We start from the raw sequence: 26,682 nt of genomic DNA on the forward strand, positions 1-26,682 counted from the left end.
ATAATTTATTTTCCTTTGTTTTTATGCACTGCTTTTTTTTGCAGATGACATCGTTAGAATGAAGGTTACAGCTAACATTTTAGTGGTGTTATACATACCCTTCTGCAAAATATGCCAAGTCATCCTTTCTCACCATTGTTCAGCAGTTACAGAGCAAGTTAAGTATTATGTCTTCTAAGACATTGGGAGATAATGAATTTGTGAAATCTGAACAAAAAAAAATTCCTTCCAGTAGCACCTTAAATTTATATCAGCTGCCATGTTTCCTATATGTAAGCCTTCAATGGAGCCAGCGTAGGATTTGGCTACTTGCCAATATAGCAGATAGAGTCAGTCAAATCTCAGTTCAGATATCGGTCTGAGTGGTTTCGGTAAAGTGGCCAGGCTAACTGAGTGTACCTGACACTCAGTGAAAGGTCTCAGTGAAACGGATAAAAATCCTTTGTCAAATTAAACATCGAAGTTACAAAGCTTATAGACCCCTAGCACTTATATTTGTGCAAATGTGGAGATTTGCTCACAGTGCACTCAACCTTTTGAGCCAATACTGGTTATTAACTTGGGTTGCATATGGACATACCTACCCAGAGGGACCAGTGTGGGTTTTTCTGCTGTAGCCATGCTCTGCTTCCCCCTTCTCTCTGGTATTAACACATCTACTTTTACCCAGGCTTTTAGTTTTCCTTAAAAATATGTGTATCTGGTTTTTCTTTCTTGGCCAATTTGAATTGTTGTGTTGTTGTTGTTTTAAAAGTGAAACATTGCTCCAGGAAGAAGTGGGGAAGTGGCTTTGAGACTGGTTGGGCTTGTCATAACTGGCAATCTTTCTGTGCAGCTGCTTCTGGAAACAGAGTTGTGTACAAACTATACCTGTAAAGCACATTCGAAACACATTCTTTTCCTCAATGAATCATGGGCACTGTACTTCTCCCATGCCCCACAGAATTCCAATTCCCAGTAAACCTTAGCAAACGATAGTGCCCAGAATTATTTGAAGGAAAGAATGTGGTTCAAATGTGATATAAGGACATAATGCGTACACTTACCCTAGTTGCTGCTTAGCTTGATTCTTTGATGGAAGGATGAATACAGGTACACAGAGGGTTAACCCATCAAGCTATGCATTTCTGTACCTATCATTCCTTCACTGCCTAGAGTTCTAATTTTGAATTCCCACATCCTATGGATGAAAAGATTTCCGAGGACTTGACACATACTGTAAGAACACGAGAGCTACCAGATTAGGCCAATGACCCTTCTAGTCCAGCATGCTGCTCTCACAGTGGCCAGCCAGATCTACCTATGGGTAGCCCACAAGCAGGACATCACTGCTACGTTCCTCTGCCCACCTGCAACTGGTATTCAGAGGCACACTGCCCCGACAGTGGAGGCAGCACATAGCCATTGTGGATAGTAGCCATGCCATAGTTTAACTATGTGCTGTGTGAGGAAGTACTTTGTTCTTCTGTCCTGAATCATTCCACATTCAGTTCATTGGATATCCTTGGGTTCCAGTGTTAGGAGAGAGGAAGGAAAATATTTTTGTATCCATCTTAGGGATGATTTCAGCATTAGGGTCACTCAACAGACAACTGAAGGCTGACCTGGAGAACCTTCATGTAAACAGTAGGGGTGCCATATTTCAAAAAGTAAAAACCAGGACACCCCAAATGATTTTCCAATTGATTTGCCTAAGATCCAGGACAAAGCGCCCCATTTCAGAAATCCCACCCAGGCATCAATTCTGCCTTTGAAATCCCAGTAGAGTCCAGGAAAATCCGGGTGTATGGCAGTCCTGGTAAACAGGGAACATGATAGATTACCAAACATTTGTTGAGTACCTATATTCTCCTTGTTACTAGTAGATGTACTCAACAAAGATGCTTGAGAATTGGGCCATCAACCCATGAGGGCCAAAAGGAAGGACTAGATCTTAGGGGAACACATGGAACTGAAATACAAGGTGGGGGTGAAGGCAGCGATCCTCTGCACACTTACATGGGAATAAGCCTCATTAAACTGAGTGAGATTTACTTCTGAGTGAACATGCTTTGGATTGCAATACAAATCAGGGATTTCCTTATAGAGCTCTATGAAGAGTAAATGTTGTCTTCAAACACATGGGACCCACACTCAGAAGAAGTGTAAATCAATGGTTAGAGATTAAAGATATGTTAATGTCGTTCTCAGTTAGATACTGCTGAAAATGTGTAGAAACATGGTTGTAGGATGTGCTTTCCATCTCCTACTCATATCATTCCCAAAAATACATTTGTCAGCAGTCATGAAGGGCTCTAATCTTATTTTTAAAATAGTATTTGTATTTTCAGCGATTCAGCTCAAACTGCCATTTCCTTTTTGATAAAAATCATTTAAAAGGTTATCTTTTTCCTCAGTCAAAAGAGAATTAGTTTATGCCTCTAAATAGATTCCTCAGTGCTTTATCATTAAAACCATTAAGACAAAAATAAAATAAAATATATGAGCAGTAGGAGACTGGCGAGGAAGGTGGTTGGACCTTTGGGTGACCAGGGAGCTCAAGGTGTGCTAAAAGAAGATAAGGAGATTGTAGAGAAGCTAAACCAATGATTTGCAAATTTCTTCATGGTAGAAGATAAATGGCAGGAATGGAGTCTGAGGAACTGAAGCAAATAGTGGTGATAAGAGACAAAGTTCTAGGCCTTACTGGCAAAATGAAAACTCAAAAATCACCAGGACCGCATGGTATCCACTCAAGTGTTCTAATAAAACTCAAATATGAATTTGTTTATTTTCTAACAAAAGTATGGAACTTGTCCCTAAGTCCCTCGATACCTGAGGACTTCTTGTCAAACATTTCAGATTGTGCTTGTTGCTCTATCTTTTCAAGATTTTATTAGATTTTGGGTTTATAGGAGTACCACTGAAATATTTTGGCCAGATAGTGGGTACCTGATTAGGTTGCGTATGTTTTTTTAAAAAACAGTTGCTAAGATATTTATGGCAATTAATTTATTTCTCCCCCTCAGATACTATACATTGTCCTGGGAAGGTGTGGACAGAACCAGCTTCAACGATTCCAATGGGCCAGAATATTACTATAAACTGCCATTCCGATAAAGATGTCTGCCAGAATGCTAAAAAACGTATGCGTCTCAATCAAAGGGAGGTCGAGGACAGATTGGTGTTGGTTATAAACAAAACTACAGTTCAACTTCAGCTTCATAATTATAACATTTCATTTTCCACAGTCATTTGTTATAGTGTATGTCCTCCAGAAAAAAACCAAATGATATGTGGAACAGAATTTTGCGTGGGCCGTAAGTAATTTATGTGTATGCTGTGTAGGTAATTTTGCTGCTTGTAATTCATTTCCGTTAATTTGGGAAGTAAAATGAGTTATTGATTGAAATGATCAGCCACTGAGGCAAGCATTTGATGAAGTAAACTATAGTCTACGAAATCTTATGCAATATTAAAACTGCTAGTATTTAAAGGCATCACAAGACAATTTGCTGTGTGTTTTGGCAAAAGACTAACAAGGCTACCCCGTTGGAAATATGCGAGGATGACATTTTGCTGGTGGGGCTTTACATTTTTTATTTAAAAATTATTAGCTAAGGGCTTTGATCTTAGGCTGCAATCCTAAACACTCATAATATCTAGGGAACAAGCCCACTGAACACAGTAGTACTTACTTAGGCCTAAACTTGTTACTCAACAGCAGTAGCTGCTTTATTTATAATTTTACATTTTTTGGTATTTTTGATATTGCACGCTGCTTTGTTATTACATATGAAAAAGTGTGTGTGTGTGTGTGTGTGTGTAAAAAAAATTAAGATCGCACTGCCAAACACATTGATATAAGTTTCACTGACTCAGTAACATGTATATTTATATTAAGTAACTTCTACTGTATGCAGTGGAGCTTACTCTGAAATTAACGTGCATAGAAATGTCTTGTTTCCAAGTGAATAATATATTACTACAGCCAACAACAATTTCAATACATGCCACTGGTTGTATAAATTAACAACTATTACCGTGAACACTTTTCCATTGATAGTTTACGGTATATCACTAGCCTCAGTAGCATATTTGGACATACTTCAGTTGGCTTATAATATTGAACCACTGGGAGGAGAGATGCCCACTAACTGAAAAGTTAAGGCAGATCCAAAGAAGAACAGCTCTGAGCTTTAACTTCAGACCAGTAGACTTCACAGCTTGGGCATAAAGATGGTTTAAAAGATGAGCAAAACCTAATCTTACAGTGCTTTTAAAAATGGCCAGTATTGGCCATTTCTGCGGTGGATTTAAAACAGGACATTATCCTGTAAGCTGTTTCAAGCTTTGACCTTAGAACAACGAACTGCAAGATAATAAAGGATTGCATAGCATAGTGGTTGCAGAACATTTTAAAATTCTTTGCTAGACTGGTAGCCCACTCCTAAACTACATGCCTATAAGTGAACCCTATTCACTTCAGTGTAACTTTCACATTAGTGTGCTCAAGACTGCAACTTCAAACTGCTCAGATTGTTCTATCTCTTCTTAAGGAAAATAGCTCTTTTAAAAGTATTTGGAAAAGATGTGATTTAGAGTAACAGAAGACATGATAAAGTATTTAGTCACATGATAAGCCACCCACTAACTACCTTTATGTGTTCTGAATCAACAGAATCTTACATGCTTTGTAATTTGTAGATTCACCAGACATGCCAGCCAACTTAACCTGTGTTGTATATGAGTATTCGGATAATATGACATGCACTTGGGACCCAGGCAAGAACACACAACTAAGCACTAGGTACAACCTATATTTGAAAAGGTAAGAAAGTGGATTGAAGCATCTATCTCAAATCAGACTAGATCACCCTCAGGGTCCCTTTCAGCTCTATGATTCTATGATGAATTTCAACAGTTTTGCATATTTTTTAATGGAAAGTAGCCTTTAGCGGGCTGCAGTTTTGAGCAGAAAAGCGATGGGTAGGAGGGTGCTTGATGTTTTTCTCAGCATCATTTTGCCCACCCCCACAGAACTTCAGATGATTATTTACAAGTGTAAATATGCACCTGGAACTGGGTGGGTGACTGTGGAGAGAGGCAGAGATTTGCTGGGGTGAACGCTTGCAGCTCACTTAAGTAACACTTAAGTAAATCAGCACTCCACTGCTTAAAAATGCAGCCTTCCAAGTCCGGTTCTTTTTTTCCTGTTCTTTTTTAAAGTACATACAAAACATTGTTGGGAAGCTATGTGAGAAGAATTTGCAGGTAATGTCAAGCTTGCTCCTAAAACTAGGTTAACTGTGAGTTCAACCAAAGATTAAGACCTGACAAAGCTGCAACTGACATTGTGGTCTGACTATGTGGACTAAACCTGTGGTGAGAGACAACTCACAAACCAGTGACGATCGTGCATGTGGTGTAGTGCTGATGACTGAAAAAAAGCTGGTGTCCTACTTACATTTTCAGGGAGTGGGGGCGGGGGGCGAGCGCAGGTCACCAGAGGTGTCCTTTTGCTGGTAGTCATGATTCACCTCTTATATCAGAGTTCCACGCTCAGCAGAAGCGGCAAACATGCTTCAATCTGCAGTCTAGCAGCATGTGCTTTGGCTGAAATTAGTTTCAAGCAGCCAAGGATGGTTGGAGCTTGTATAACACTTGAATAGCAGGTCCACAGTCTGCGATGAAAATGCACTTTCAACATGAGTTTCAAAAATAATTTGCGACATGCGATGGCCCAGGGTGGTTCCAGCTCAAACCCAGGATGTGGGGTGGAGTGTCAAAAGTCCCCAAACTCTCTTAAAATAGCTTCTCCCAGTCTGTTTTTGTATTACTGTTTTTTTGCAAATATAAACATTATGGCAGCAAATAGGCATGACCCAGACACAGTAAAAAAACAACAACAAAACTCTTGTTCTGCTCACTTCATTCAGGGGATAAATTTGCTTTGGGCCAAATGGCATGCTACATGGCAGGTCAGTCATCATCTAATTATGGATGAGTGTGATGACCTGGTGTAGATACTGAGATATGAGTAGGAGAGATGGGTGGGCAGACCTTACCCTGCTCTGTCTCACTGGATATTTGGTGCAGCACAAACCTTGGCAAGAGGGCCAGGGAAGTGGGTTTGCTGCTGTTCACAATTTGTTCTCCCTCACTGGGAAATCTCTGCTTTGGGCAGCATCTGAAGTTGCGTTTTAAGAGACAGGGATTTCGTTGGTATGCTGTCCACCCAGCTGCGCAACATTCTCCCTGACCAACCTGGCTAAGGTCACCTTGAGAATGGTATTGGTGAACGCAACCGGGAAAGGGGGGAGGGAAATTTGGAATCCAAAGGGTGTTAAATTATACTTTATTCTTTTTTCTATTTTCTTTTATTTTAATCTGTTCTGCATATTAAAGAGGGGAACTCGTGGAAGGGAGCGGGGTCGATTGTAGGGGATGGAAAAACATTCTTAACATTGGGTTAATTATAATAAGTTTAAAATTTGGAGTAAGAACTTGCTGAATCTATTTGAAGGAATTGGAATACAAGAGGGGGTGGGGTGGGGAAGTCCTGGAAAGATGCTAATGAAAATAAGGTTATAAAATGGATGTTTTATTTCTTTTCTGTTTTCTGTTATATTTGAAAATGTTCAATAAATATTATTTTAAAAAAAAGAGAGAATGGTATTGGTGGATCCCAGACAGTAATTCTGGGTGACTTCAGCATCCATGGCGAAGTTGCCATTGGCCTCACAGTTTAATCACAGAAAGGAAGAGGCAACGGGCCACATGCCTCTAAAACAATGTTAGAACAATACCTACTTCTTATTAATAATATTTTGTTGCTTTTTGTTTTTTTATCTACTTTTATATGTTTAAATATTTTAAATATTTTAGTATGGTTAACAAGGCTTTTAGGCCTTTGGGCTAAGATCAAGTATAATGTAATCTGCTTTTTCAAAAGCAGCTACTTTAGATTTTTAGTTTACAGTTACAGCAGAGTAATATGCTTCTTGACTGTTTGATCTTTATAGTTTTCAGGGAGAAGAAAATAAAACATTTCCGGCAAACAATGCTTCAGGTACCATCCCTCTGAGTCAAATGTGGAAAAACAAAACATTTTATGTTGGGGTCTACGCTGAAAACCACTTAGGGACGAACTGCTCAGAAGAACTGTATGTTGACCTTGATGATCTAGGTAGTGTGCAGTAATTTCTAAATCTTATTTTTTAAAAGCTGGTTTTGTTTTTAGTCTAGTATATGACTAAATTTATAAGATTAAGGTCATGGTGGAAGATTTGAGAATAGAGTGGCTGGGGAAATCCAGCCAGATGGGAAGGGTGTAAATAAAATAATAATAATAATAATAATAATAATAATAATAATAATAATAATAATAATAATTACCACCTACAAGATGCTCCAACCTATTAATGCCTCCTAATAGGAATATTAGTAGCCAGCCATGCCCACCTACAGCAGACAAGTCTGCACAACCCCAAATTTCCCCTCTTCCCCTCACCATCTGTCAACATTCTGCAGCTATTGAGCCTGCTGAGTACCCACTGGACTATTTTTGTTGAGATTTGTCTCCTTAGTTTATTCTGTAAACTAAGTTTATTCTGCAAACCTCTTGTTTTCACAGAGGCCCTCAGCACCTGAGTGATACTTCTAAGTAGTGATACTTCTAATGGTGCACAGATACTTGGTGTATATTTATAGGCATGATCTTAGGTCCAATCTTTGCTCTGTGGATTCTTCTGTCCTGAGAGCTGAAGAGGTTCTTCCATGAGTGCCTCTTCCTTCTTGTGGGTGCAGGTTTCAACATGTCGTTGCTATAATTTGAAAGAGGCAGTAGTTTTATGGCTATAGTGCTTTGCACAACTACTGGAGACTGCGTGATTGATGCCTTGTCTACATTAGGAGTGTGCTCAGATAGCAGCTACGCATACTATAAAAGAGGAAGTACAGGAAACAGAATTGCATATAGCCTGAAGTTACATTGGGTTTTGTGCAGCACACACCTTCCGCAATTCCAAACCCAACCACCCTAATTTCTTAATCTGCTGTTTATCCTATTGGGGATCAGAATAGCACTAGGGGATTGTTTCACTCACTGCTGAGTTGAAACAGATTAAACCAGGACCTGGCCTTCAGAATTCATACTGGGAATGTTTAGAAGTTAGTTGTCCCACTTAATTCATCCAGAGCTATTTGGCTTGCTAGCTGGATTCTGTGCTGCACCTGTTCTATGCTTGTGGCAGACAGTGATCTTGGCTTGTGGTCCAATACTTAAATGCTTGAGGTAAAAAACAGCTAGAATCAACTACACATAGAGCAATATCTTCTTCTTCGGCGATCACTCGTAGCTGAGTAAGATTGTCTTCCATAAACACGGTTTTAACAATGACTACGTAAGTGACTGTGGATCCACACATCCTTCCACAGTGGGGACATTGGTTCCCGGGTGGAAGTTGATCACGGTGTAGATTTGCCAAGCGTGCCTTCCTCTTAGCACGTTTCTCCCTTGCGTTCTGAGTTCAAGTGTTTTCAAAGTCCATGACACCTTTGGTAAAGGCTGTTCCATACATCCCAGTTAGCCACTAGGACATAATTCCTCTGAGTAGGTTAAACTGGCCTTCTGAAATGTACTCTTTTTGCCTTTCCTCCAGTTGCTCCCTGACCTTGTTTGCAGATGACCTTGGTTTTAATTCTTGAAATGAAAGGCAATATAGTAGTAGTAGTAGTAGTAGTAGTAGTAGTAGTAGTAGTAGTTTCATCAGTAGAGACTGGAATTAACATTTTTTTATCTCTTTTAGTGGTACCAGCTACACCCATTATTATCCAGATTGTAGACTCTCCATTATTTAAGACTACAATACATTGGGAAAAGCAAACTGCAATCAATGAGACTTATTGTGAAGAACGATACAAGGAGAAGACAGGCGAAACTTGGCATGTGAGGCAACCCATTCTGGGTTTTGTATGTACCATAAGCAGTGGTTTGGCTGCCTCTTTTCATTGATTTTGGTGCTAAACCTTCCACACACAACTTTATATAGTAGTAAGATTTCAATAGCTTCCTAGGCAGAGTCTTACAAATACAAGAGTTTTACAAAGACATTGATGTGAAATGTTCCCTGCTCCTAGGATGCGTATGTTGCATATATTCATATACCTTCTGCGTTTTGGTGAAACTGATTTTTTTATTTCTTATTTTACCCTTTTTATAGACAAATAGTATGTGTCCCTGACAGTTTACCCTGATGGAGTGTGGCTGTCAGTAGGAAAAAGTTTTCTCACCTCTATTTTATGAAATAAACTTGCATCCAACAAGGACTTAGAGCCCATCTGTAGTACACTGTCTTTGGATGTTTATTATTAGTGTAAGGATTGCTGTCACTGACTTATGGATACACAACTATATGTATACAGGGCCAACTCTCCTGTATGTATACGGGGGGGGGGGGGATATATTAGTATATATAAAAAGTTCACACATAATATTTTGTACCTACATGAAGAAAACATGCTACCTGGGATAGTATAGAGCAGCCTTCCCAGATGTTAGGTCCCTAGATACTATTGCACTACAGCTCCCTTCATTCCTAGCCAGCATGACCAGTGGCCAGGGATGATGGGAGTTTTAGTGCACAAACATCTGGGACTACAGATGTTGGTATAGTGGCTAAAAGACCGAGCATAGTTGCTAAAAGGATGAACATAATCAGACAATCCTAGTTTGAATCTGACCTTGTGCCATGAGCTCACAAGGTAGCCTTAGGCAAGCCACTCTTCAACCTAAGTCCCCTCATCTGCTACATGGGGGATAAGAGTGATTTGGCTTACAGGTGTAATTTTATATTGCTTGTGAAGCACTTTGAACACTTGAAAGTACTATGTTGTTGTTTATACTAGGAATAGCAATACAGAAAGGGACACACAATTATTTGAGCTTGTTATCATGAGCATACAATCCATACTAACAATTTAAGTTGTAGGTATCTCTCTTCTACCTCATGTAAAGTAACTGAGTGAATCAGACTACACCCAGCATAATTCACTCTAATAGTGGTATCCTATCCACTGAAATAGAAGAGAGATTTCTTTGGTACAATTTTACTTATATTTAATTGTGAGTGGTCTGAACAGTCCTCATGCTATAAGGTAGGTTAATCCAGACCAGTGTCTCCCAGAGGAACACTACCTTTCTGAACTGAAATTGAAGAAGGATGGTCAACAAAAAACAAACAAAAAGAAACTGAAGATACACCTCACCTTTATAAATATACAGAGATCCATGACTTTGGGCTCACAAGAGCAAATGCTTTGAAAACATTTTTTTCTCTTGACACACCAGAACTTTTTTTTTATGGCGGTGATTTTGTAATCTCTGATCTAGACAGTGGATAGAACAATACATAATTGTCCTGTCGCTTTTCCATTTTAGGTTAGAAAATGGGATGCTGACTTTAAAAGGGAACATCAAACTGAGTACAATTTAGATGCATACATGGAGTATGAGTTTCAAGTTAGATGCAAACTAACTCATGCCCAAAGCTTTTGGAGCAAATGGAGTGAATCTGCAGTGCATATGACTCCTGAGGCAGGTGAGTTTCACTGTTCTCTCTTCCCTGACCTCCAAGTCCTTTTTCAGCTGTACAGAGAGGATTGTAACAGGAATGCTTCAAGGGATTTAAGTTGCAACAAGCCAACCAAGCATAACATTCTGAGCACATTTTCAGCACCAAGTGTGCAAAGGAAGCTGTACCTTAATCAGCTCAGGAACTGGAATACCTGATTATATCTTTGGTTGTGCTCTTATTTCCTGTGTTGTCTTCTACAGATTGTATCACTTTGGTAGCAAATATTACCTCATTGTGGTATTATGAATCTTAAAAGTCCATGGAAAAATCCCCTGATGAGAGAGAGTATATACCCTATTTCAGTTTCAGTTGCACAATACAGTGTGAGCTGGAAATTCATTCATAAATTGAAAAGTGAAATGATTGTGCCTATCCTGTCTCTACAGCAGAGGAGTCAGCAACAACCTTTTCCCCTCCTTTGAAGTTCTATATGCAAATAAAAGTAAATTCCAGCACAATCCTATGCATCTTCACTAAGAAGTAAGTCCCGTTGAGTTCAGTGAGGCATTAGGAATGGGAAGGCTGCCTTAGACATTATAGAGAATCATAGAATTGTAGAGTCAGAAGGGACCCTGAGAGTTATCTCATCCAACCCCCTGCAACACAGGAGTTTCAATTAAAGTATCCATGACCGATGGCCATCCAATGTCCGCTCAAAAACCACCAAGAAAGGAGAGTCCACCACCTATCATGGGCATCAGTTCCACTGCCAAACTGTTTTTATTGTCAAAAAGTTTTATTGTCCTGATGTTTAGTCAATCTCTTTTCTTGTAACTTGAAGCCATTGGTTTGGCTCCTACCCTCTGGAGCAGGAGAAACCAAGCTTGCTCCATCTTCCATGTGACGGCCCTAGATATTTGAAGATGACTATCATATCTCCTCTCACTCTCCTCTTTACCAGGCTAAACATACTCAGTTTCCCTAAATTGTTCCTCATAAGGCAAGTAGCCTTATGTAACCAGAAGTGGATTTTGTGTGTGGATGGACTATGAGCTTAGTTCTGGTACTTAAAACAAATTCCTACATCCAGAACTGTTTAGTTCTATGTCTTTTTTGCACTGACCACTGGCAGATGTTAGGGTTCTCATCTTTTGTGAAAAGAAACAAAAGTAGATTTTGCAAGCCTGAAATCTGCTCATCCTAAGGGGGCTGTGAGGCCAGCAAGGCAGGCAAACAAACTTCCCATAGTGATGTGTGTGCTATCTTCTATATGAAGCTCCGTATTCAACACAGTAATTCAGAAGTACAGATATTTATTAATGAGTAAGTACACACACAATGTGTACAACATCTGTCAATTGGACTCCACTCTTTCTATCAAAGCTGACTACCCAATTTTGTGTGTGTGTTTTACAGCATCTTAAGCTAAGCAGGCTATAAAGAAAGAAGTTAAACAAATCTACTAGGTCAGGCCTAAATTGCTCTAAGCAGGCTCCCTTTAAGGGGCATGAGAGTCGCAGGGTGGGCAGCAGCACTAGGCTTGGCTTTGCCTCCACCTGCAGCAACAGTGGCAGCCTCAGAGGGCAGGGGAAGGCCACAACCAAGGATGGCTGACAAAAGAAGGTGAAACTCTGAGCCACACAGCCTCATTTGCCTAATGTGCCGCTGCAGTGCTCTTAGGCATGGGAAGGCAAACTAAGGCCCGGGGGCCGGATCCGGCCCAATCACCTTCTGAATCCGGCCCACGGACGGTCCGGGAATCAGCGTGTTTTTACATGAGTAGAATGTGTGCTTTTATTTAAAATGCATCTCTGGGTTATTTGGGGGGCATAGGAATTCGTTCATTTCCCCCCCAAAAAATATAGTCTGGTCCCCCACAAGGTCTGAGGGACAGTGGACCAGCCCCCTGCTGAAAAAGTTTGCTGACCCCTGCTCTTAGGCCTCTAGGAGCCTTTATCACAATACAGTGGTACCTCGGGTTACATACGCTTCAGGTTACATACGCTTCAGGTTACAGACTCTGCTAACCCAGAAATAGTACCTCGGGTTAAGAACTTTGCTTCAGGATGAGAACAGAAATTGTGCTCCGGCGGTGCGGCCGCAGCAGGAGGCCCCATTAGCTAAAGTGGTGCTTCAGGTTAAGAACAGTTTCAGGTTAAGAACGGACCTCCGGAACGAATTAAGTACTTAACCCGAGGTACCACTGTAAGCTGTTTTAGTAGAAATAGTAGTAGTGACCCCTGCTGGCAAAACAAATGAATAGTACAAAGAACTTACCAAGCACTTCATCCATTTTTGAGGGGGAAATGGCTGGCTTTCAGGAATAAGCCTCCCCTTTTTACTACCTCTTGCTGCACCTTTAATACATGGCAGGGAGGCATGCATCAACTAAAGCCATTCTCCTCACTCCCCTAGAGAAAAGCTGCACCTCTTGAATTTGTTAGCTGTTAAAATTATTGGAATTCAGCACAACCTATTTCTGTTTCAGCCAAAACTTGTGATCATAGTCTGTCAACTAGCAATTACTTGTTGTTTTGTCAAATAATCAATTAGCCACCATATTGTTGCCTGAATCGGGGCTGACCCAAGATGCTTTGCTACCTGAAGCTCAGTTGCATCATTAAGTAGGCAGAGTGAGACTACCTCATTGCAGCTGGTTTTGTGTGCCATGAAAAGGCAGCAGTGGATTTTCATTTTATTTTTTTACTGCCTGGTAGGTGGGAGAGGTGCTTGAGGAATTTTCTGCCTCAGGCACCGGAATAACTTAGCTGGCTTTGGGGACTTTCTGAAGGTGACCAACAATTAGTGTCAAGGTGTGTTTTATCTAATGGTGGTCTTGTTATTCTAGTAGATGAGGCAAATGATCTCACATGCCTCTCTTCCTACCTGGCACAGTCATAATAAATTTAATAACGAGCAATATCCTGCTCTTTCAGAACACCTAAAAATTGACTGCCTCAGGTGGCTGCCTCACTATGCCTAATGGTTAGGGTCAGCCTGGCCTGAGGAAGTGAGGAGTTCAAAAGCCTAACTCACTAAGAAACAAAGCTGTATTCTTGGAAAATACCATAATGTGGCCTAGCAGTAGAGACCACTAGTAATCCTGAATTCTGGATAAGAGCCTGATAATGCCCCATTGGAAGCAGACACATAGACTGGGTTATGGGCAGAGGCACAACTAGGCTCCCTTGCGCCCTTGGCAAGGACATGTTGATTGCCCAGGGCAGCAAAGGAGTGGCCCTGGGAGCATGCGGGAAGGCAGGCAAGCTGCTAGCCACTTCAAGCCTGAGTGGAGATGTGCAACTTTTGCACATACACCCTGTCCCTACACCCTTGGCAAGGGCCAACCTTGTCAGCTGTACCCACCTCCAGGTACACACCTGTTTATGGGCTAAGCACCTTACAAGTCATTGTCAGCTCAGACAAGGGAACTTTCACAAAAAGTGGCCTATGGCTGGTATATTACCTTGAGACAGGTCTTTCACATGTGACTGAAATGCCCTTAAATTGCAGATTTTGGGGGGGCAGTCTTTAGTGAGATTTCTTTAGTAACAAAATAGACCATCACTCCTTCCCCATACCTGATTCTAATAAATCCACATATAGATGTGGATAGAGATAGAAAAAATAAAGAACACATTTGCACCTACTAGTGGCAGCAATAAGAGCTGATTCTAATGTATTTAAATTTTCTTTCTTGTTAGTTCTTATGTTTTTAAAGGTAAAGGGACCCCTGACCATGGCTGACTCTGGGGTTGCACGCTCATCTTGCTTTATTGGCCGAGGGAGCCAGCGTACAGCTTCCGGATCATGTGGCCAGCATGACTGAGCTGCTTCTGGCGAACCAGAGCACCACACGGAAACGCCGTTTACCTTCCCTCCGGAAGGTGCTCTTTTATATGACGTGCTTTCGAACTGCTAGGTTGGCAGGATCAGGGACCGAGCAACGGGAGCTCACCCCGTCGTGGGGATTCAAACCACCGACCTTCTGATCGGCAAATCCTAGGCTCTGTGGTTTAACCGACAGTGCTACCCGTGTCCCTTTTTATGTTTTTAGCTCTGTACTATTTGATTTTTCTTTTCTTAGCAGAGCCTGCGCTTTTCTGCCAAATAGGATGGTCTAGTGGCAACCTCTAGTCTTTATTTCCCACGCTGCTGTAGATCACCATACACACAGAAAACACCTCATTAGCTACAAATGTTCACAGTTAGGATTTTGCAATAGATGCTTTTGCTCTTTTATATATATGCAAGACCAAAACAACAAGTAACAGACCAAGCCAGACTTTTTATCATGATTTAAATTGAAAGTCAGTGGGCAAAAAACCCCTCATATTCAGATTTATTTATTTTTTTGCATTTTGTTTATCTGCAGAACCTTCTTCTATACTCGATGTTTGGAGGTTTCTGGGGCCAACTTACCCGAATGGTAGCCAAGAGGTGGTCATCTTAATCAAGGTGATATTTTCCTCCTTTCCAGACTGCACACATTGCAGGTTAAGGGAGTCCAGGGTGGTCTTATTTTCACAAGGTCTAGAATTCAGAAAGGTATTAAAAATATAAGGCAGTTTCTTCAGTTGGGGCCAATACTGGGAAGAATCTGCCATGGGGTTGTATTTTGACTCAATAACATCACTCTAAAGGCTAGGAAAAATACATAACTGCATACAGGAAACATTAGAAATGCCACTTTCCTACTTGATTCTAAGAATTTATTTAAATAAGGGGGAAACTGCTGGGGAGGGGGCAATTGCAGAGGTGAAACAGCAGGGAAAGAGTTAAGCAACCCTTCCCTGGCTGCTTTCCCACACTCCTGGTGACTGCAAACAGTGAGGCTCTTCTTTGCAGCGGCTTCTGTTGCAGTGGTTGGCAAGCAGCTAAGGAAATGCAGGTTTCATCACATTTTCCCCTTAGCTGCTGTGCATGTGAAACTGCATGAACCCCCCCCCAAAAAAAAACCCCCCACAATGCAGCTTTCTAAAGGCAATTATCTTGCTTTCTCTTCCTTCCCACATCCCAGCCATTTTTTCCTAAGGAGAGCAGAGGAAGAATTTTGGGCTACAGGGTGTTCTATGAAAACCAAGGAGAAATTGTGGATTTATGTAAAACGACAGAAACAAAATGCCAGGTTTTGGTTCCCCCAGCAGTTACCACTCTCCATGTGACAGCACATAATTCAAAAGGAAGTTCCAAACCTGCGAATATTACAGTGAACCAACCTCCCCATAGTTTCCATGGTAAGATAAAAGCAGTACAGTACAGTACTGTACTTAAAAACTTTTGAGAAATGGATAATGCATTGTTAAATTGTGTCAGAGAAGAAACTGACCCTATGATTTCCCAACATTCAGACCCCCCCCACCCTCCCCCCCTGCCAACTGTATAATTAATTTTACTTCTAGTTTGCTCCCTTTGGAATCATAATGTATTAACACACAATCAGGACTACTTTCATCCATTACTACAATTCCAGTTTTGGAGATGCCAAACCAGATAAGTATTCCATTTCAGCAAAAGTATGAAAGATAAAGCAAAAAGCTGACATCTAAAAATATCAAATTCCATTTTAAAATTATGTCTTAGCCATCATGACTATTAAAAACAACAACTGAGGACATTATGGGAATGACTGTTATCAAGTTTTAAATGGGTTGGAATTCATAAAGAATATACAGATGCAAAAGAGGACTTGAGTCCTGGTGTGCTGTGCAAAAGAGGGGATTTCAGCAGATACAGCTATAGGTAGGGGTGGACTTTGGTACTATGGCGCCCTGAGCTAGGCCAAATGTTGGTGCCTCTCCCCAGCCCTCACGCCATGCTCGGCTTTGGGAATGAGGTGTGAGGCAGGGTCCTACAGCCCTCCCACCTCCTCCCCAAACTGGGCAAGCACTAACTAGGCTTTGGAAAGGAGAACAGAGGACTCTAGGACCCTAGAAAGCTGTCAGAGCCCTCCCATGACTGGGCAAGTGCTTATGGGTGTTCTCTCTGCTTGACAACCAGTGCAAAGTGAACCAGTCATGTTGCCCTCAATCTGCCTCTGCTGTATGACAAGCTACACTTGCTGAAATTCTCTCTTCTGTACAAAAGATGCAGGATCCTTGTTCTCTTTTCCATCTGGTCACCCTAGGTGAATGACAATCTAAGAAATACACCTTTGCAGTCCCATTAATGCCAGAGGGGTTGACACCTACATAGATGGACACGGGATTGCACTCCTAGATGGAACCTGTAGAATAATCATGACAATATTTTTGTCATTTCCGCTCTCTCAACATGAGAGAGAAAGCTAGTATTGCAATTCCACAGTTCTGTCCTGGTTTGGGACAAGCTTCTCCTTTCTAGCTTCACAGGATGCTTCTGGCTGTTCTGTTTCCTTAGGAACTGATGATTCCTAGAGAATCCAGCTCAGTACAACAATCCCTGAGGAGCAACAGAAATTTTATTCCAGTTAACTATGTGATGCTAGAAGAGGACCTTATCAAAATTAAAGCTCTTTACCACCATCCACTTGGGTTGTAGAGCGGCCTAGAAATGTTGAGAACACAGGTGCTTAACACAGGTGCCCAAGTTTACTCTCTGGGCTGATTCTCAAGGACGATTCACACCCCAGCCAGCACCTCTTTAATTTTCTACCCTCCAGCAGGAGATATAGAAGTATAATCAGTCGTACCAACAGGCTAAAAAACAGTTTCTATCTGTAGGCTGTTAGGCTGCTGAACAGAAAATAATATAGTGCAACTGACTTTCGGGGTTGGTGTGTTGTGCAACAAGCACACAGAGTGCAATGAGATTGAGTATTTGTGTGGGGGGGGAGGGAGGCTCGGTTAATTTCATTGTACACGGGTTGTACATTGACAATAAAGGTATTATTATTATTATTATTATTATTATTATTAATCATTCAGCAACTGCAGCAAGTGGTAAATATATTATACTTGCAAAATGTCCATCACTTTGATGAGCTTCCCTGGAATGCATGTGTGTATATGAAGGCATTTGCCTTATCTTGCTGCTGCAGGAACAGCAGATCAGAATTTGGGGAGAGGAATGTGGTCATACTTGGGTGACATCACAGGCAAGGGTCCCAGGCCCTCTTTTGCCCATTGGTGGATGAGTATAGCTGACAGGGAGCTTGCAGGAGGAGGCGGCAGCGGAAAAATGTTTCTCTGGGTTCTTTCCCTCCAGTTATACAATTTCCTTGATCCTTATTGACATTGATCTTTCTAGTGTATGCACTTAGCTTAAAGAAAATGTCTATATCCTCACTTGGTTGATTTCCAGTGTGCCTGATGGAGATGAAGAAGCTGCACTCCACTGTATGCTCCCCATCAATACACCCTTCACTTATTTCAAGGGCACCTTCTTCCTATTGCAAAACTATTTCAAATATTTGGCTAGATTTTAGACAACAGTCAAGTCATCCCTGCCGCTTTTCCCTGTAGATTTCCCACCACCTACCAACATGCAAATGAACCGCGATGAACAGAAAGGGATTTTTCTTGTATGGAAACCTCCCCAACCCATTGGAAAAGTAGTTTTGTGGTACATAGTGGAATGGACGTCTGCAGATTTCAGACATGGACTTGTGTGGAAAAAAGTCCCCATCCAAAACACAACAACATATATCAAAGGTAAAATACAAGCCAACTCTTTTTAGTGGCCTTCATGATATGTTGGGCTGATGACATGCATAGCTTCTTAGACCCGGAATAATTGAGCCGCTCAGGAACAGTCAACATGGTGCCCTGCAGATGCTCTCAGACTACAACTCCCATCAGTCCCAGACAAGGTAGCTTATACTCAAGGATGATGGAAGCTGTTGTCCAACAACATCTGGAGGATAGCAGGTTTGCTACCCCAGGAGTAGATTTTGCAAACATGAAGAATCACTTTTAGTGAAATCTGTTTTCCTCACCCTTGGTCACCAAAAGACAACAAACATACCAAACCTACAAGCAAACTTAGCAAAGACTACCAAAATCAACATGGACAAACAGAGCTACTGTGGGAACAAAATATAAGAAACCCACATAGAGCCACCTGAGCTGCTTATGTGGAGAAAGGGATACAAATGTGATAAAACATTCTAAAATGACTGTCTGCTCCCCCACCCTTCCCCAAGAAGTCAGAACAAAATCGTGGGATTAGAATTCATTGGTTCTTATTTCAGAAGTTTTACTCATGATTCCTTTTTTAAAAAGTATACAGTAGAACTTATTTTCATGATTAAAATAAATGAATAAAACCTCATCCTTACAGAAAATGTCAGAATGGGGCATAACTTCAACATTTCAGTGTATGCTGTGTATCAAGATGGCACCAGCCAGGCCTGTTCCATCCCGAGTAAGTACCATTGGGGCCATTGTAAGGGGACTGGCACTATTTCATAGTGTACTGTGTTTGAGCTAAACTTCCTCTATGGTATGGTCATATCTCCCTGACTAAAAATATTTTTCAATGTGTTGATGTGTATATGGTAATTATCTTATTCAAACTGGAATAAGATAGTTTCGGGGCATTAACTGAAATCAAACCTCTTCTTAAAAGGTGTGGATGCGGACATGTTACATAAATAATGTACAGCACACACATTTGTTTGCTGTATGTACCCATATTGCTCTGTAGAAGATGTGAGAGCCATACTAATCTTTCATGTCCACTGTGTGTATATATGTCAGAGAGAGCAGCAACTGACCCTGATTCACCTGCATACGTACAGGAAAAAACTAAAGATAAGCATGACTTTCACATAATTAGAAGAAACATACTAAATCAGACATTCTTGCTCATTTCTGTTAACTTGCCTTTAGTTGTATTACATCCTTTGATAATTTTAAAGTTCTTCCATCAGAGATGCAGTATAAGTCTGTTAGCTAACCAAAGCATTTCTACACCATGAATAATAATGCCTTGATAGGAATTAAGGCGAATTTGCCAAGGACAATGAAAAGTAATAAGTTTGCTGGAATGACTTTTATGCCCAGCCTTGATTAAGCAGATTAAGGTAGATACTGTACCACAATTATGTAAAGTATTACTGGATTCCATTCAAAGTAATACACAGGCTTTAACTGCTGAATCAGGGGACCCTTCTGTCTACCAAGGTGTATTACTGTGCTCTTACATACAGATCCAACCCCTGTGTCAATAATATTAGTAATAATAATTTTATTATGTTTTTTAAATGTGCTGGAAGCCTCAGAGAGTCACCGGGGAAACCCAGCCAGATGGGTTTAATATTATTAAATTTATTATCTGCCCTTCATCAATAGGTCCCAGGACAGTTTAAAACAGCTGAAAATTAAAAACAGTTAAGGCAGATTACAATCACTAGAACAGGGTGGCCCTGAAAGGACAAAGGGTAAAGAGGTGCGTTTTCAGCATTTAGTGAAAGCTGTATTGTGAGGAAGCCAGATACATCTCTACAGTGAGGGAATTCCACAACTTAGGGGCTGCCACAGAAAATGCACTCTCCTGGGCCACCACAACCCAAACTTCTGAGGGTGGTGGAACTACCAAGAGGGCCCCCTCTGCTGATCATAACACCCAGGAGTGTCTGAAGGAACCCTCTCTTTAGGGGTAATCTCAATGTAGCAGGCAGAAAACCAACAGCTGGAAGTTTTCTGAACACGAAGATGGAGGAATTGCATGGGTTCCTTGGCAAATCCGTAACTCCAGCCAAAAATGATGAATATTTCATACATACTAAAACCCTTGCAGAAAACATGTTCCTGAGATTGCTTCTCTAAAACGCTAATTAAATTTAGAAATTACACCACAGGGTTAATAGCGGCAACATCCCAGTTATTCTAATAATTTCCTTTTACTGCCACATCATATCACATTTTCTTGTTAGAATTTGCTGTGGCTCCAAAGACCACAAGGCGGCAGTGTTTAATGAAAAATTATAATATGTACAGTAACTATTTTAGGGCTACTGCTGTTACCTCCATACAGTTCTGTTGTTTGAGCAAAATCTCCATTTTTAAACATAATGGAGCACACTGCCCACTCCGTATTTCAATCACAAATGACATTTTGGCCCATTCACCCCTGCCGAAATGTGGAGCTATAAAGAGAACTAATGCATTCTTTTAGATTGGTGATGGTGAATATCTAATCATTCTACTATTTGCTGCTGGTGCTAGTAATATTTTCGCTAGAAAAAGCAAAAGTCAAAATGACACTTTCCCTTTTTTGAACTGGAGCTCTCTTATTTTTCTAATGCTACAAAGAAAATACACCCTCTGGGATGAGCTTTCTGAAGAACTGCTGCACATTGCTTCATGGTAAAGCTAAACCAGCTGCTATTAAGTCCCTAAATCAAAGGAATGTAAACTTAACACCCCTAAATAAAATGACAGTGATCCAGAGACATACACATGCAGTTTCCATTGCCAGCTATTGCAGAGTTTTTGGCAGGTGTGGGTGGGTTTACTAGACATGTCATCCAACTACAGAAATCTTCGTTGATTAATCAGTTAAGTTGCAATTGATTTAGTTAGCTAAACTGGTTAAAGTATGCCTATCAATAAAACATTTTATCAGAAGAAGATGAGTAACATTTTCGTTGTTTTTAAAACATTAATAAGCTTAGGAAATCCAATTGTATTGTCTGGAATGGACAAGCACTCTATCAAAATAGATAAATAATAATACTTTCTACACCAGAGTTGACACTGGTTCATGTAATTTCATTTAATTCAATTACAGATCCCTACCAGGATGGCTACCAACAAAGACTCTTTTTGGCAGGGCCACTGTCGGCACCTGGTATCCTTAGGCAGCTGCTAAGGTTTCAGTGCCCTTACATCTCCTCCTCTGCCCCCCCCCCCAATGCTGGCAGAGCACTTTGAGCAATGCAAAGCATTTGGATTAAGCCACCTTTTCAATTTCGCAGAATGACCTCAACCTGGCATCACTCAGGGGCATTGCGGGAAATGGAAAGGATAGCTTGATGCAGCTGTTTAGCACTACAGCCAAGTAAGCCTAGTACTGACTAAGAAGGGGGACACTAGACGAGGATGCTTTACCCTGGACCTCCTCAAACCTGGAGGCCAGTGGGGCACGAAGAAACCCCAAACTGACACAACTGCTGAATTAATGTAGACAATACCCCCCCCACTACACTACAAAAGATATGTTGGCTGGATCCTAAGGCTGAGTTTTAGGAGAGATACAGTCCCTCAAGGAGAGCATAACTCCGTGATGACACACATGCTTTGCATGTGAGAAGTCCTAGGTTCAATCCTCAGCCTCTCCAGGTAGAATTGGGAAATCATGGGGAGTTGTAGAGATCATGGGAGTTGTAGTCCAATAGCACGTGGAGGGGTCAGAGCTTCTCACAGTGGTGTAGGCAAATATTGTGTTGGGTGAACTAGACGAATTCCTCCCTTTATGGAAGTTACCTATGTTCCTTGTTCACAGGAGCGACATATTTTCACCAACTGCAACTTTGAGAGTATTCATCCAACAACCAGTAAATACAAATTGCAGTTTAAATGAAAGCACTGAAGGGTTTCACCCCTTGGAAAAAGTGCTTTTGGTAAACTAATCGCAATACAAGGGAACAAACTATTCGCTACACTTGCTGTTGTACCACAGTGGAAGTCATTCTCCTTTTTTGCTTTTCTTTCTCCCGTTCTCTGAATAGCATTGCCGGGGAAAACTCAAGACACATATAATGGTCCAGGAAATATGTTTGCGGTTACCAACGGTAGGAAATGTCTCTGTGTCAGGTTTCCAGAAGAGAGGTTTTCTGTGTTACCAGATTTGGGAGGGTTTTTTGGTTGTTGTTTTTTTACACCAGCCAGTGATAACATCTCAAAGAGGTGGGAACTGAGTGCAGCATTCACTGACGTGATTATAGGGAAATGAAAGTTCAGGGTGTTTTCACACATAAAAGAGGTAACTCAAATTATTCTCAATCCAGAGACATCCTGGGTTGAATATGCAATATGAAAATACTCATATGAACTTTTAATGGTTGATTTTTAAAATTGTCAGTCAAGTGGCTAAAGGCATACGGAGGAGATTTGGTGTACATAAAACAACAGGGGTGAGCTGGCGTGCTTGCTCTTCAGGAAACATAACCTGCTATCACCAATTGCTATCTTGCTCCATACAGTATCTCACATTCCATCAAACTGGCATGAGACCTCTCAGAATTTACTCAAGACTTGATTTGTCAAATGTGGATCCAATTATGCTACTATCTAGTTTGCCAAGGAAACACAATTCTCTAGTTAAGCATCTTTATCACTCTGCTAAAGATAAGAAAGGCTAACAATGTGTATCTTGAGTAGCAAGTGCCGTTGCCATCATATTCATGAGTTCTATTGAATTTGTCAAGCATGGTCAAACCAATGATTCATAATAAGCATACGGCTTCCAGCCAGTTTCAGTGGTACCTTGTACTGAAATACATTATAAGAAACCTTGACAATTTGAAAAGCCCTCCTCTGTGCATCAGCCATTCAGTGGTTGATATGGCATCATGTGAACAGCTATGAGTAGAGGCACATGGTTGTCTATACAGGCCACATTTCTAAGATGCAGGTTCAGCAAAAGCAGGAACAAAGCACTGAGATGATATACATCTGAACTTCACAAGCAATTGGTCAAGCATCATAAAGTTATGATGAATTGTTTTTATTCAGCAAGTGAGGTGTACCCTGAGCTAATTCTGAATACACATAGGGTGTAAAATCAAAGTGCTGATTGTTTTTCTCTCTCTCTCTCTTTAAGGTGATGGTGATGATGGTGGTGTTCTGTGGGGAACTGGCTTTGGAATGTTCTTCTTATTTATAATTATTTTGAGTTTGATTGCTACAAACATTACGAGGTACAAGAGTGAAGTTTTCCCCACTTTTCTCCTTAGCCTTCAAGCAAACTTTTCAGCCTTGGAAAATGTGTGTGCAGTGCCTGTTTGCATGCATATTTTCCCTTATTAAAGCAGGGCAAGGGTGATGGTTTTGTAGTTGATTTGTAAAGTTATTTAGGGCTGGTGAAAGATTGGTCCTTAGTTGTAGTATCTGACTGCAGTTAGGCTGAAACTGATGGCAAAGCTGTGTATTCAAGTGTAAAACAACTTAAAAGCAGGATGTGAGGTAACTTTATGCATAGAAGTGGTGGGCAAGTGAAAGATTCTATGACATATTCGACAAAAGATTTTCTCCATTCTCCTCATCAGAGTTATTTTTCTCTCAACGAGAAATGTGCTGGGGGTGGAGGAGTGATCTGGGAAGGGGCTCTGGAAGAACAAAGAAAGGGTTCAGCACTCCTCCTAGTCGCTTGCCATTCTAGCACCAAAATCATTCCAGACCGCATTTCACTTGTGTTTCTTGGTAACTGCATTTGAAGTCAAGGAACTGCAACCATTACATATAATTCTGCTCTCAACCATATCTTAACTACATAAGCATTTCCAATACAGTAATGAATTTGAACCATGATCAGTTATTCCAAAATGCAATTCATGTGTTGTGCTTTTTTTAAAAAAAGGGTTAAAACAGCATTTTGGTCGATAACACCGAAATGGCTTTTTGAAGATTATCCTAGAATGCAGAACAGCAGTGTGATCAAATCACTTCAGGTAACTCCACAAGTCAACATTCTATTTATTTAATGTGTCTAAAGAAACTAGAGTGAAGCAAGGTGGCACCTTGCATTTGTAGGAAGAAATGTTTGCATGACTTTAAAAACAACAATAGCCCTGTATGCTTTATTTTATGACCAATACATTCATAATATGTTGAGGGCCTCTTTGGCTCTTGCTTCTACATGGCGTGATCAGGACTTTGCACTCCTTCCCCTTGCTACAAGTGCAACATAAAATTGCCAGATTAGGAGATCCAAATTGCTTATGACTTGATCTACTATTATCAGCATTCATCGCTCATTGTTCAACTTAGTTCCATAGCTATTCTTACATTCAAGTGTAACCTTAACTTTAAATCACAAAAAGTAATCTTTTGACGTGTGAATACTCTCTTCTCTTTCTATGCATAAACAAAGGCTTACAGTAATTAAAATGGACCAACTCTGTTAACTGCTGACTTAAAAGCAAAAAGGGGAAATAGTTCAGTATCAAACAACAAGTAAAGAAAAGCAACAAATAAATTCCTGCCCATATAGTAGCCTATTCCTGCCCATATAGTAGCCTTAACTCTGTAATCCTGAAGAGCTGCTGTCAGTTAAGAGTGGACAATAGTGGGCTAGATTATGGACAAGTCTGACTTAGGATAAGACCTTATCTACCGAACTAGCCAGGCATTCACCCTCAGGAGATTCCCATCACATGAGAGGAAAGAATGGAACTATAAAGTTAATCACAACTTAACTTTAGATAGATTGGTTCAAGTTGCATTGCGAAGATTTTGCCTGTATTGACATATGCAAACCTTATTTTAACATTTATGTAGTTATCTTTTTATTCAGGTTTTCTATCAGTTTTACAGATCCCTCAATTTATTTTATTATAATGTGTTATTTCTGTATTAATTGCTCTAGACTAGATATTGAAACTGAATAGCTGTTTGCTGCCTCCCCCCACCTACATTTTATTAATTTTTTCTGTAATTGTTTCTTAGGGGGAAAATGGTGGCATAACACACAATTCCACTAGGTTGTTCATCGATCATGAGGATGCTGTCATAACTGAAGTGGAGGAGACACTGGTACACAAGGAGTATAAGGTTGTAGATCATAAAGAGGAAACTAGAGAAGCAGTTCTGGATAATGTTAACATTCCAGAAGACATACTGTTTGTTGGCAATTCGGACACAACGGAGGAAAATGGCTACAAACCTCAGATTTCCAGCCCAGCAGTCTTACAAGACAGTACTTATGAAATACCTTTTCAAAGCCCAGATAAACAACCAAACATCCCAGCTTTGCCTGTGAGTAGTTTAATAAAAGATTTCCCAAGTCCCATGGCTACCACATGGCCTATTGTTGGTACCAATGAAAATACATTTTTATTTGATAAAATCAGTCTTGTTTTGAACAACAGTAAAAGTGGACAGAGCAACATGGTCTGCTCAACAGATGAAGAGCCACATACACCAACAGAAAACCAATGGAAGCCCCTACTTTCAGATGAAGATATTCAAGAACAGACCTTAATACCAGATGAACTTCTCTCTTGCTTAAATGCTGTGAATGAAGATTCTTCCGACATAATGTCTTACTTTCCTCAAAACGTTGCAAAGTGACTTTCTTATTAGGACTGAATGTAAGATTTCTGCAACCATGACAAACAACCTTGTTCTGCATTTTCAAGTAGAATAACTCAAAGTATCCTCAACATTCTCAGTTCTCGTCCAATTTAAAAAACAAAGCAAAACAGCTGCAGTTGCAACCATAGCATTAATTTCTCATGCCACTTTCTTATCTTGAGATGAGACCAGAATGCCATCTTGTGAATCCTCTTCTAAAAGGCAAAATATTTCATCATATGAGTCTATCGTGGTTATCAACTGCATCAGCTGCAACTGCAGCGTTTCCAGCCAAGCAACTGCACAGCAAGTAACTACAGATAACCCAAGTGAGCCAAAGCCAGGTAAAGGCAAAGATATCTCAAAATCCCTATAGTCTTGCTGAAGGAAAAATTATTCACAATTATGATGAACAGCAAGATAAGTGTGACCCAAATCAAGACATGGAGAAATTTTTATTTGGTTACAATTCCACCATACCTGACATCTTATCTCTATAGTTGTATCAGTTTCCAATGCCACCCAGAAGGGGAAGAATCTAATTATGAGGCTCCCCGCCCCCAGTTTATCAAACATGATCAAAAATGTTTCTAAGAGGGGTCTATTCCTTTCCAGCTGCAAGCGCCTGTTATTCTACAGTTGCCCAGTTGGCGCTGACCCATGACAGGGCCTTTTCAATGATGGTTCCCTGTTTGTGGAATTCCTTCTCTAGTGAGGTGTTTCTGCTTCCATCGTCATTAACTTTCCAGAGGAATTTGAAAAACATTCCTCTTTCCCCAGGCATTTGGTGGCTCCATGAAATAATGGATGAAATAATGTTTTAAATTGTAACTGTTTTTTAAAATAATGTTTTAAATGCTTTTTTTTGCTATTAAAATGTGGGTGTGTTTGCTGTCTTGAGCTCCTTT

General features: G+C 40.5%; 1 protein-coding gene and 1 long non-coding RNA gene across 4 annotated transcripts in view; one reads left to right on the forward strand and one right to left on the reverse strand.

Annotated features, from left to right (window-relative positions):
• LOC310846495 overlaps positions 1-26,682 on the reverse strand; it is a 33,440-nt gene that overhangs the window by 6,451 nt on the left and 307 nt on the right. Inside the window, exons 2-5 of one of the 2 annotated variants that reach the window (XR_014565342.1) lie at positions 25,678-25,989; positions 14,979-15,089; positions 12,834-12,913; positions 10,768-10,888 (exon numbers count right to left, since the gene is read on the reverse strand). This is a non-coding gene — a long non-coding RNA (uncharacterized lncRNA). The remainder of the gene's footprint in view (positions 1-10,767; positions 10,889-12,833; positions 12,914-14,978; positions 15,090-25,677; positions 25,990-26,682) is intronic. The other variant, XR_014565341.1, reaches the window with a different exon arrangement.
• On the forward strand, positions 1,354-26,664 carry IL23R (interleukin 23 receptor). 2 transcript variants are annotated; one of them, XM_083742992.1, is made up of 15 exons: positions 1,379-1,632; positions 3,009-3,125; positions 3,231-3,299; positions 4,687-4,810; positions 7,005-7,168; positions 8,790-8,929; positions 10,421-10,580; positions 14,932-15,014; positions 15,577-15,793; positions 17,999-18,187; positions 18,816-18,899; positions 22,210-22,272; positions 23,304-23,400; positions 24,060-24,150; positions 25,148-26,664. In XM_083742992.1, exons 1-15 carry the CDS (start codon positions 1,560-1,562, stop codon positions 25,769-25,771), a joined length of 2,295 nt encoding a protein of 764 aa, XP_083599118.1. In that variant the 5' UTR covers positions 1,379-1,559; the 3' UTR covers positions 25,772-26,664. The 2 variants fall into 2 exon arrangements, with proteins under 2 accessions (XP_083599117.1, XP_083599118.1); XM_083742991.1 differs by having other exon boundaries at positions 1,354-1,632; positions 3,009-3,299.

This window comes from Podarcis gaigeae (genome assembly GCF_964106915.1).
Source record: "Podarcis gaigeae genome assembly, chromosome: 6".
NCBI classification, from domain to species: Eukaryota; Metazoa; Chordata; class Lepidosauria; order Squamata; family Lacertidae; genus Podarcis; species Podarcis gaigeae.

What these genes read in the sequence shown, in the direction of transcription:
- IL23R (XM_083742991.1), top strand. Translation starts at nt 1,560, where the DNA reads ATGATTTCAGCATTAGGGTCACTCAACAGACAACTGAAGGCTGACCTG. An exon ending in CCTTCATGTAAACAGTAGGG is followed by an intron (nt 1,633 to 3,008) that starts GTGCCATATTTC and finishes TCTCCCCCTCAG; the next exon opens with ATACTATACATTGTCCTGGG. An exon ending in TGTTGACCTTGATGATCTAG is followed by an intron (nt 7,169 to 8,789) that starts GTAGTGTGCAGT and finishes TATCTCTTTTAG; the next exon opens with TGGTACCAGCTACACCCATT.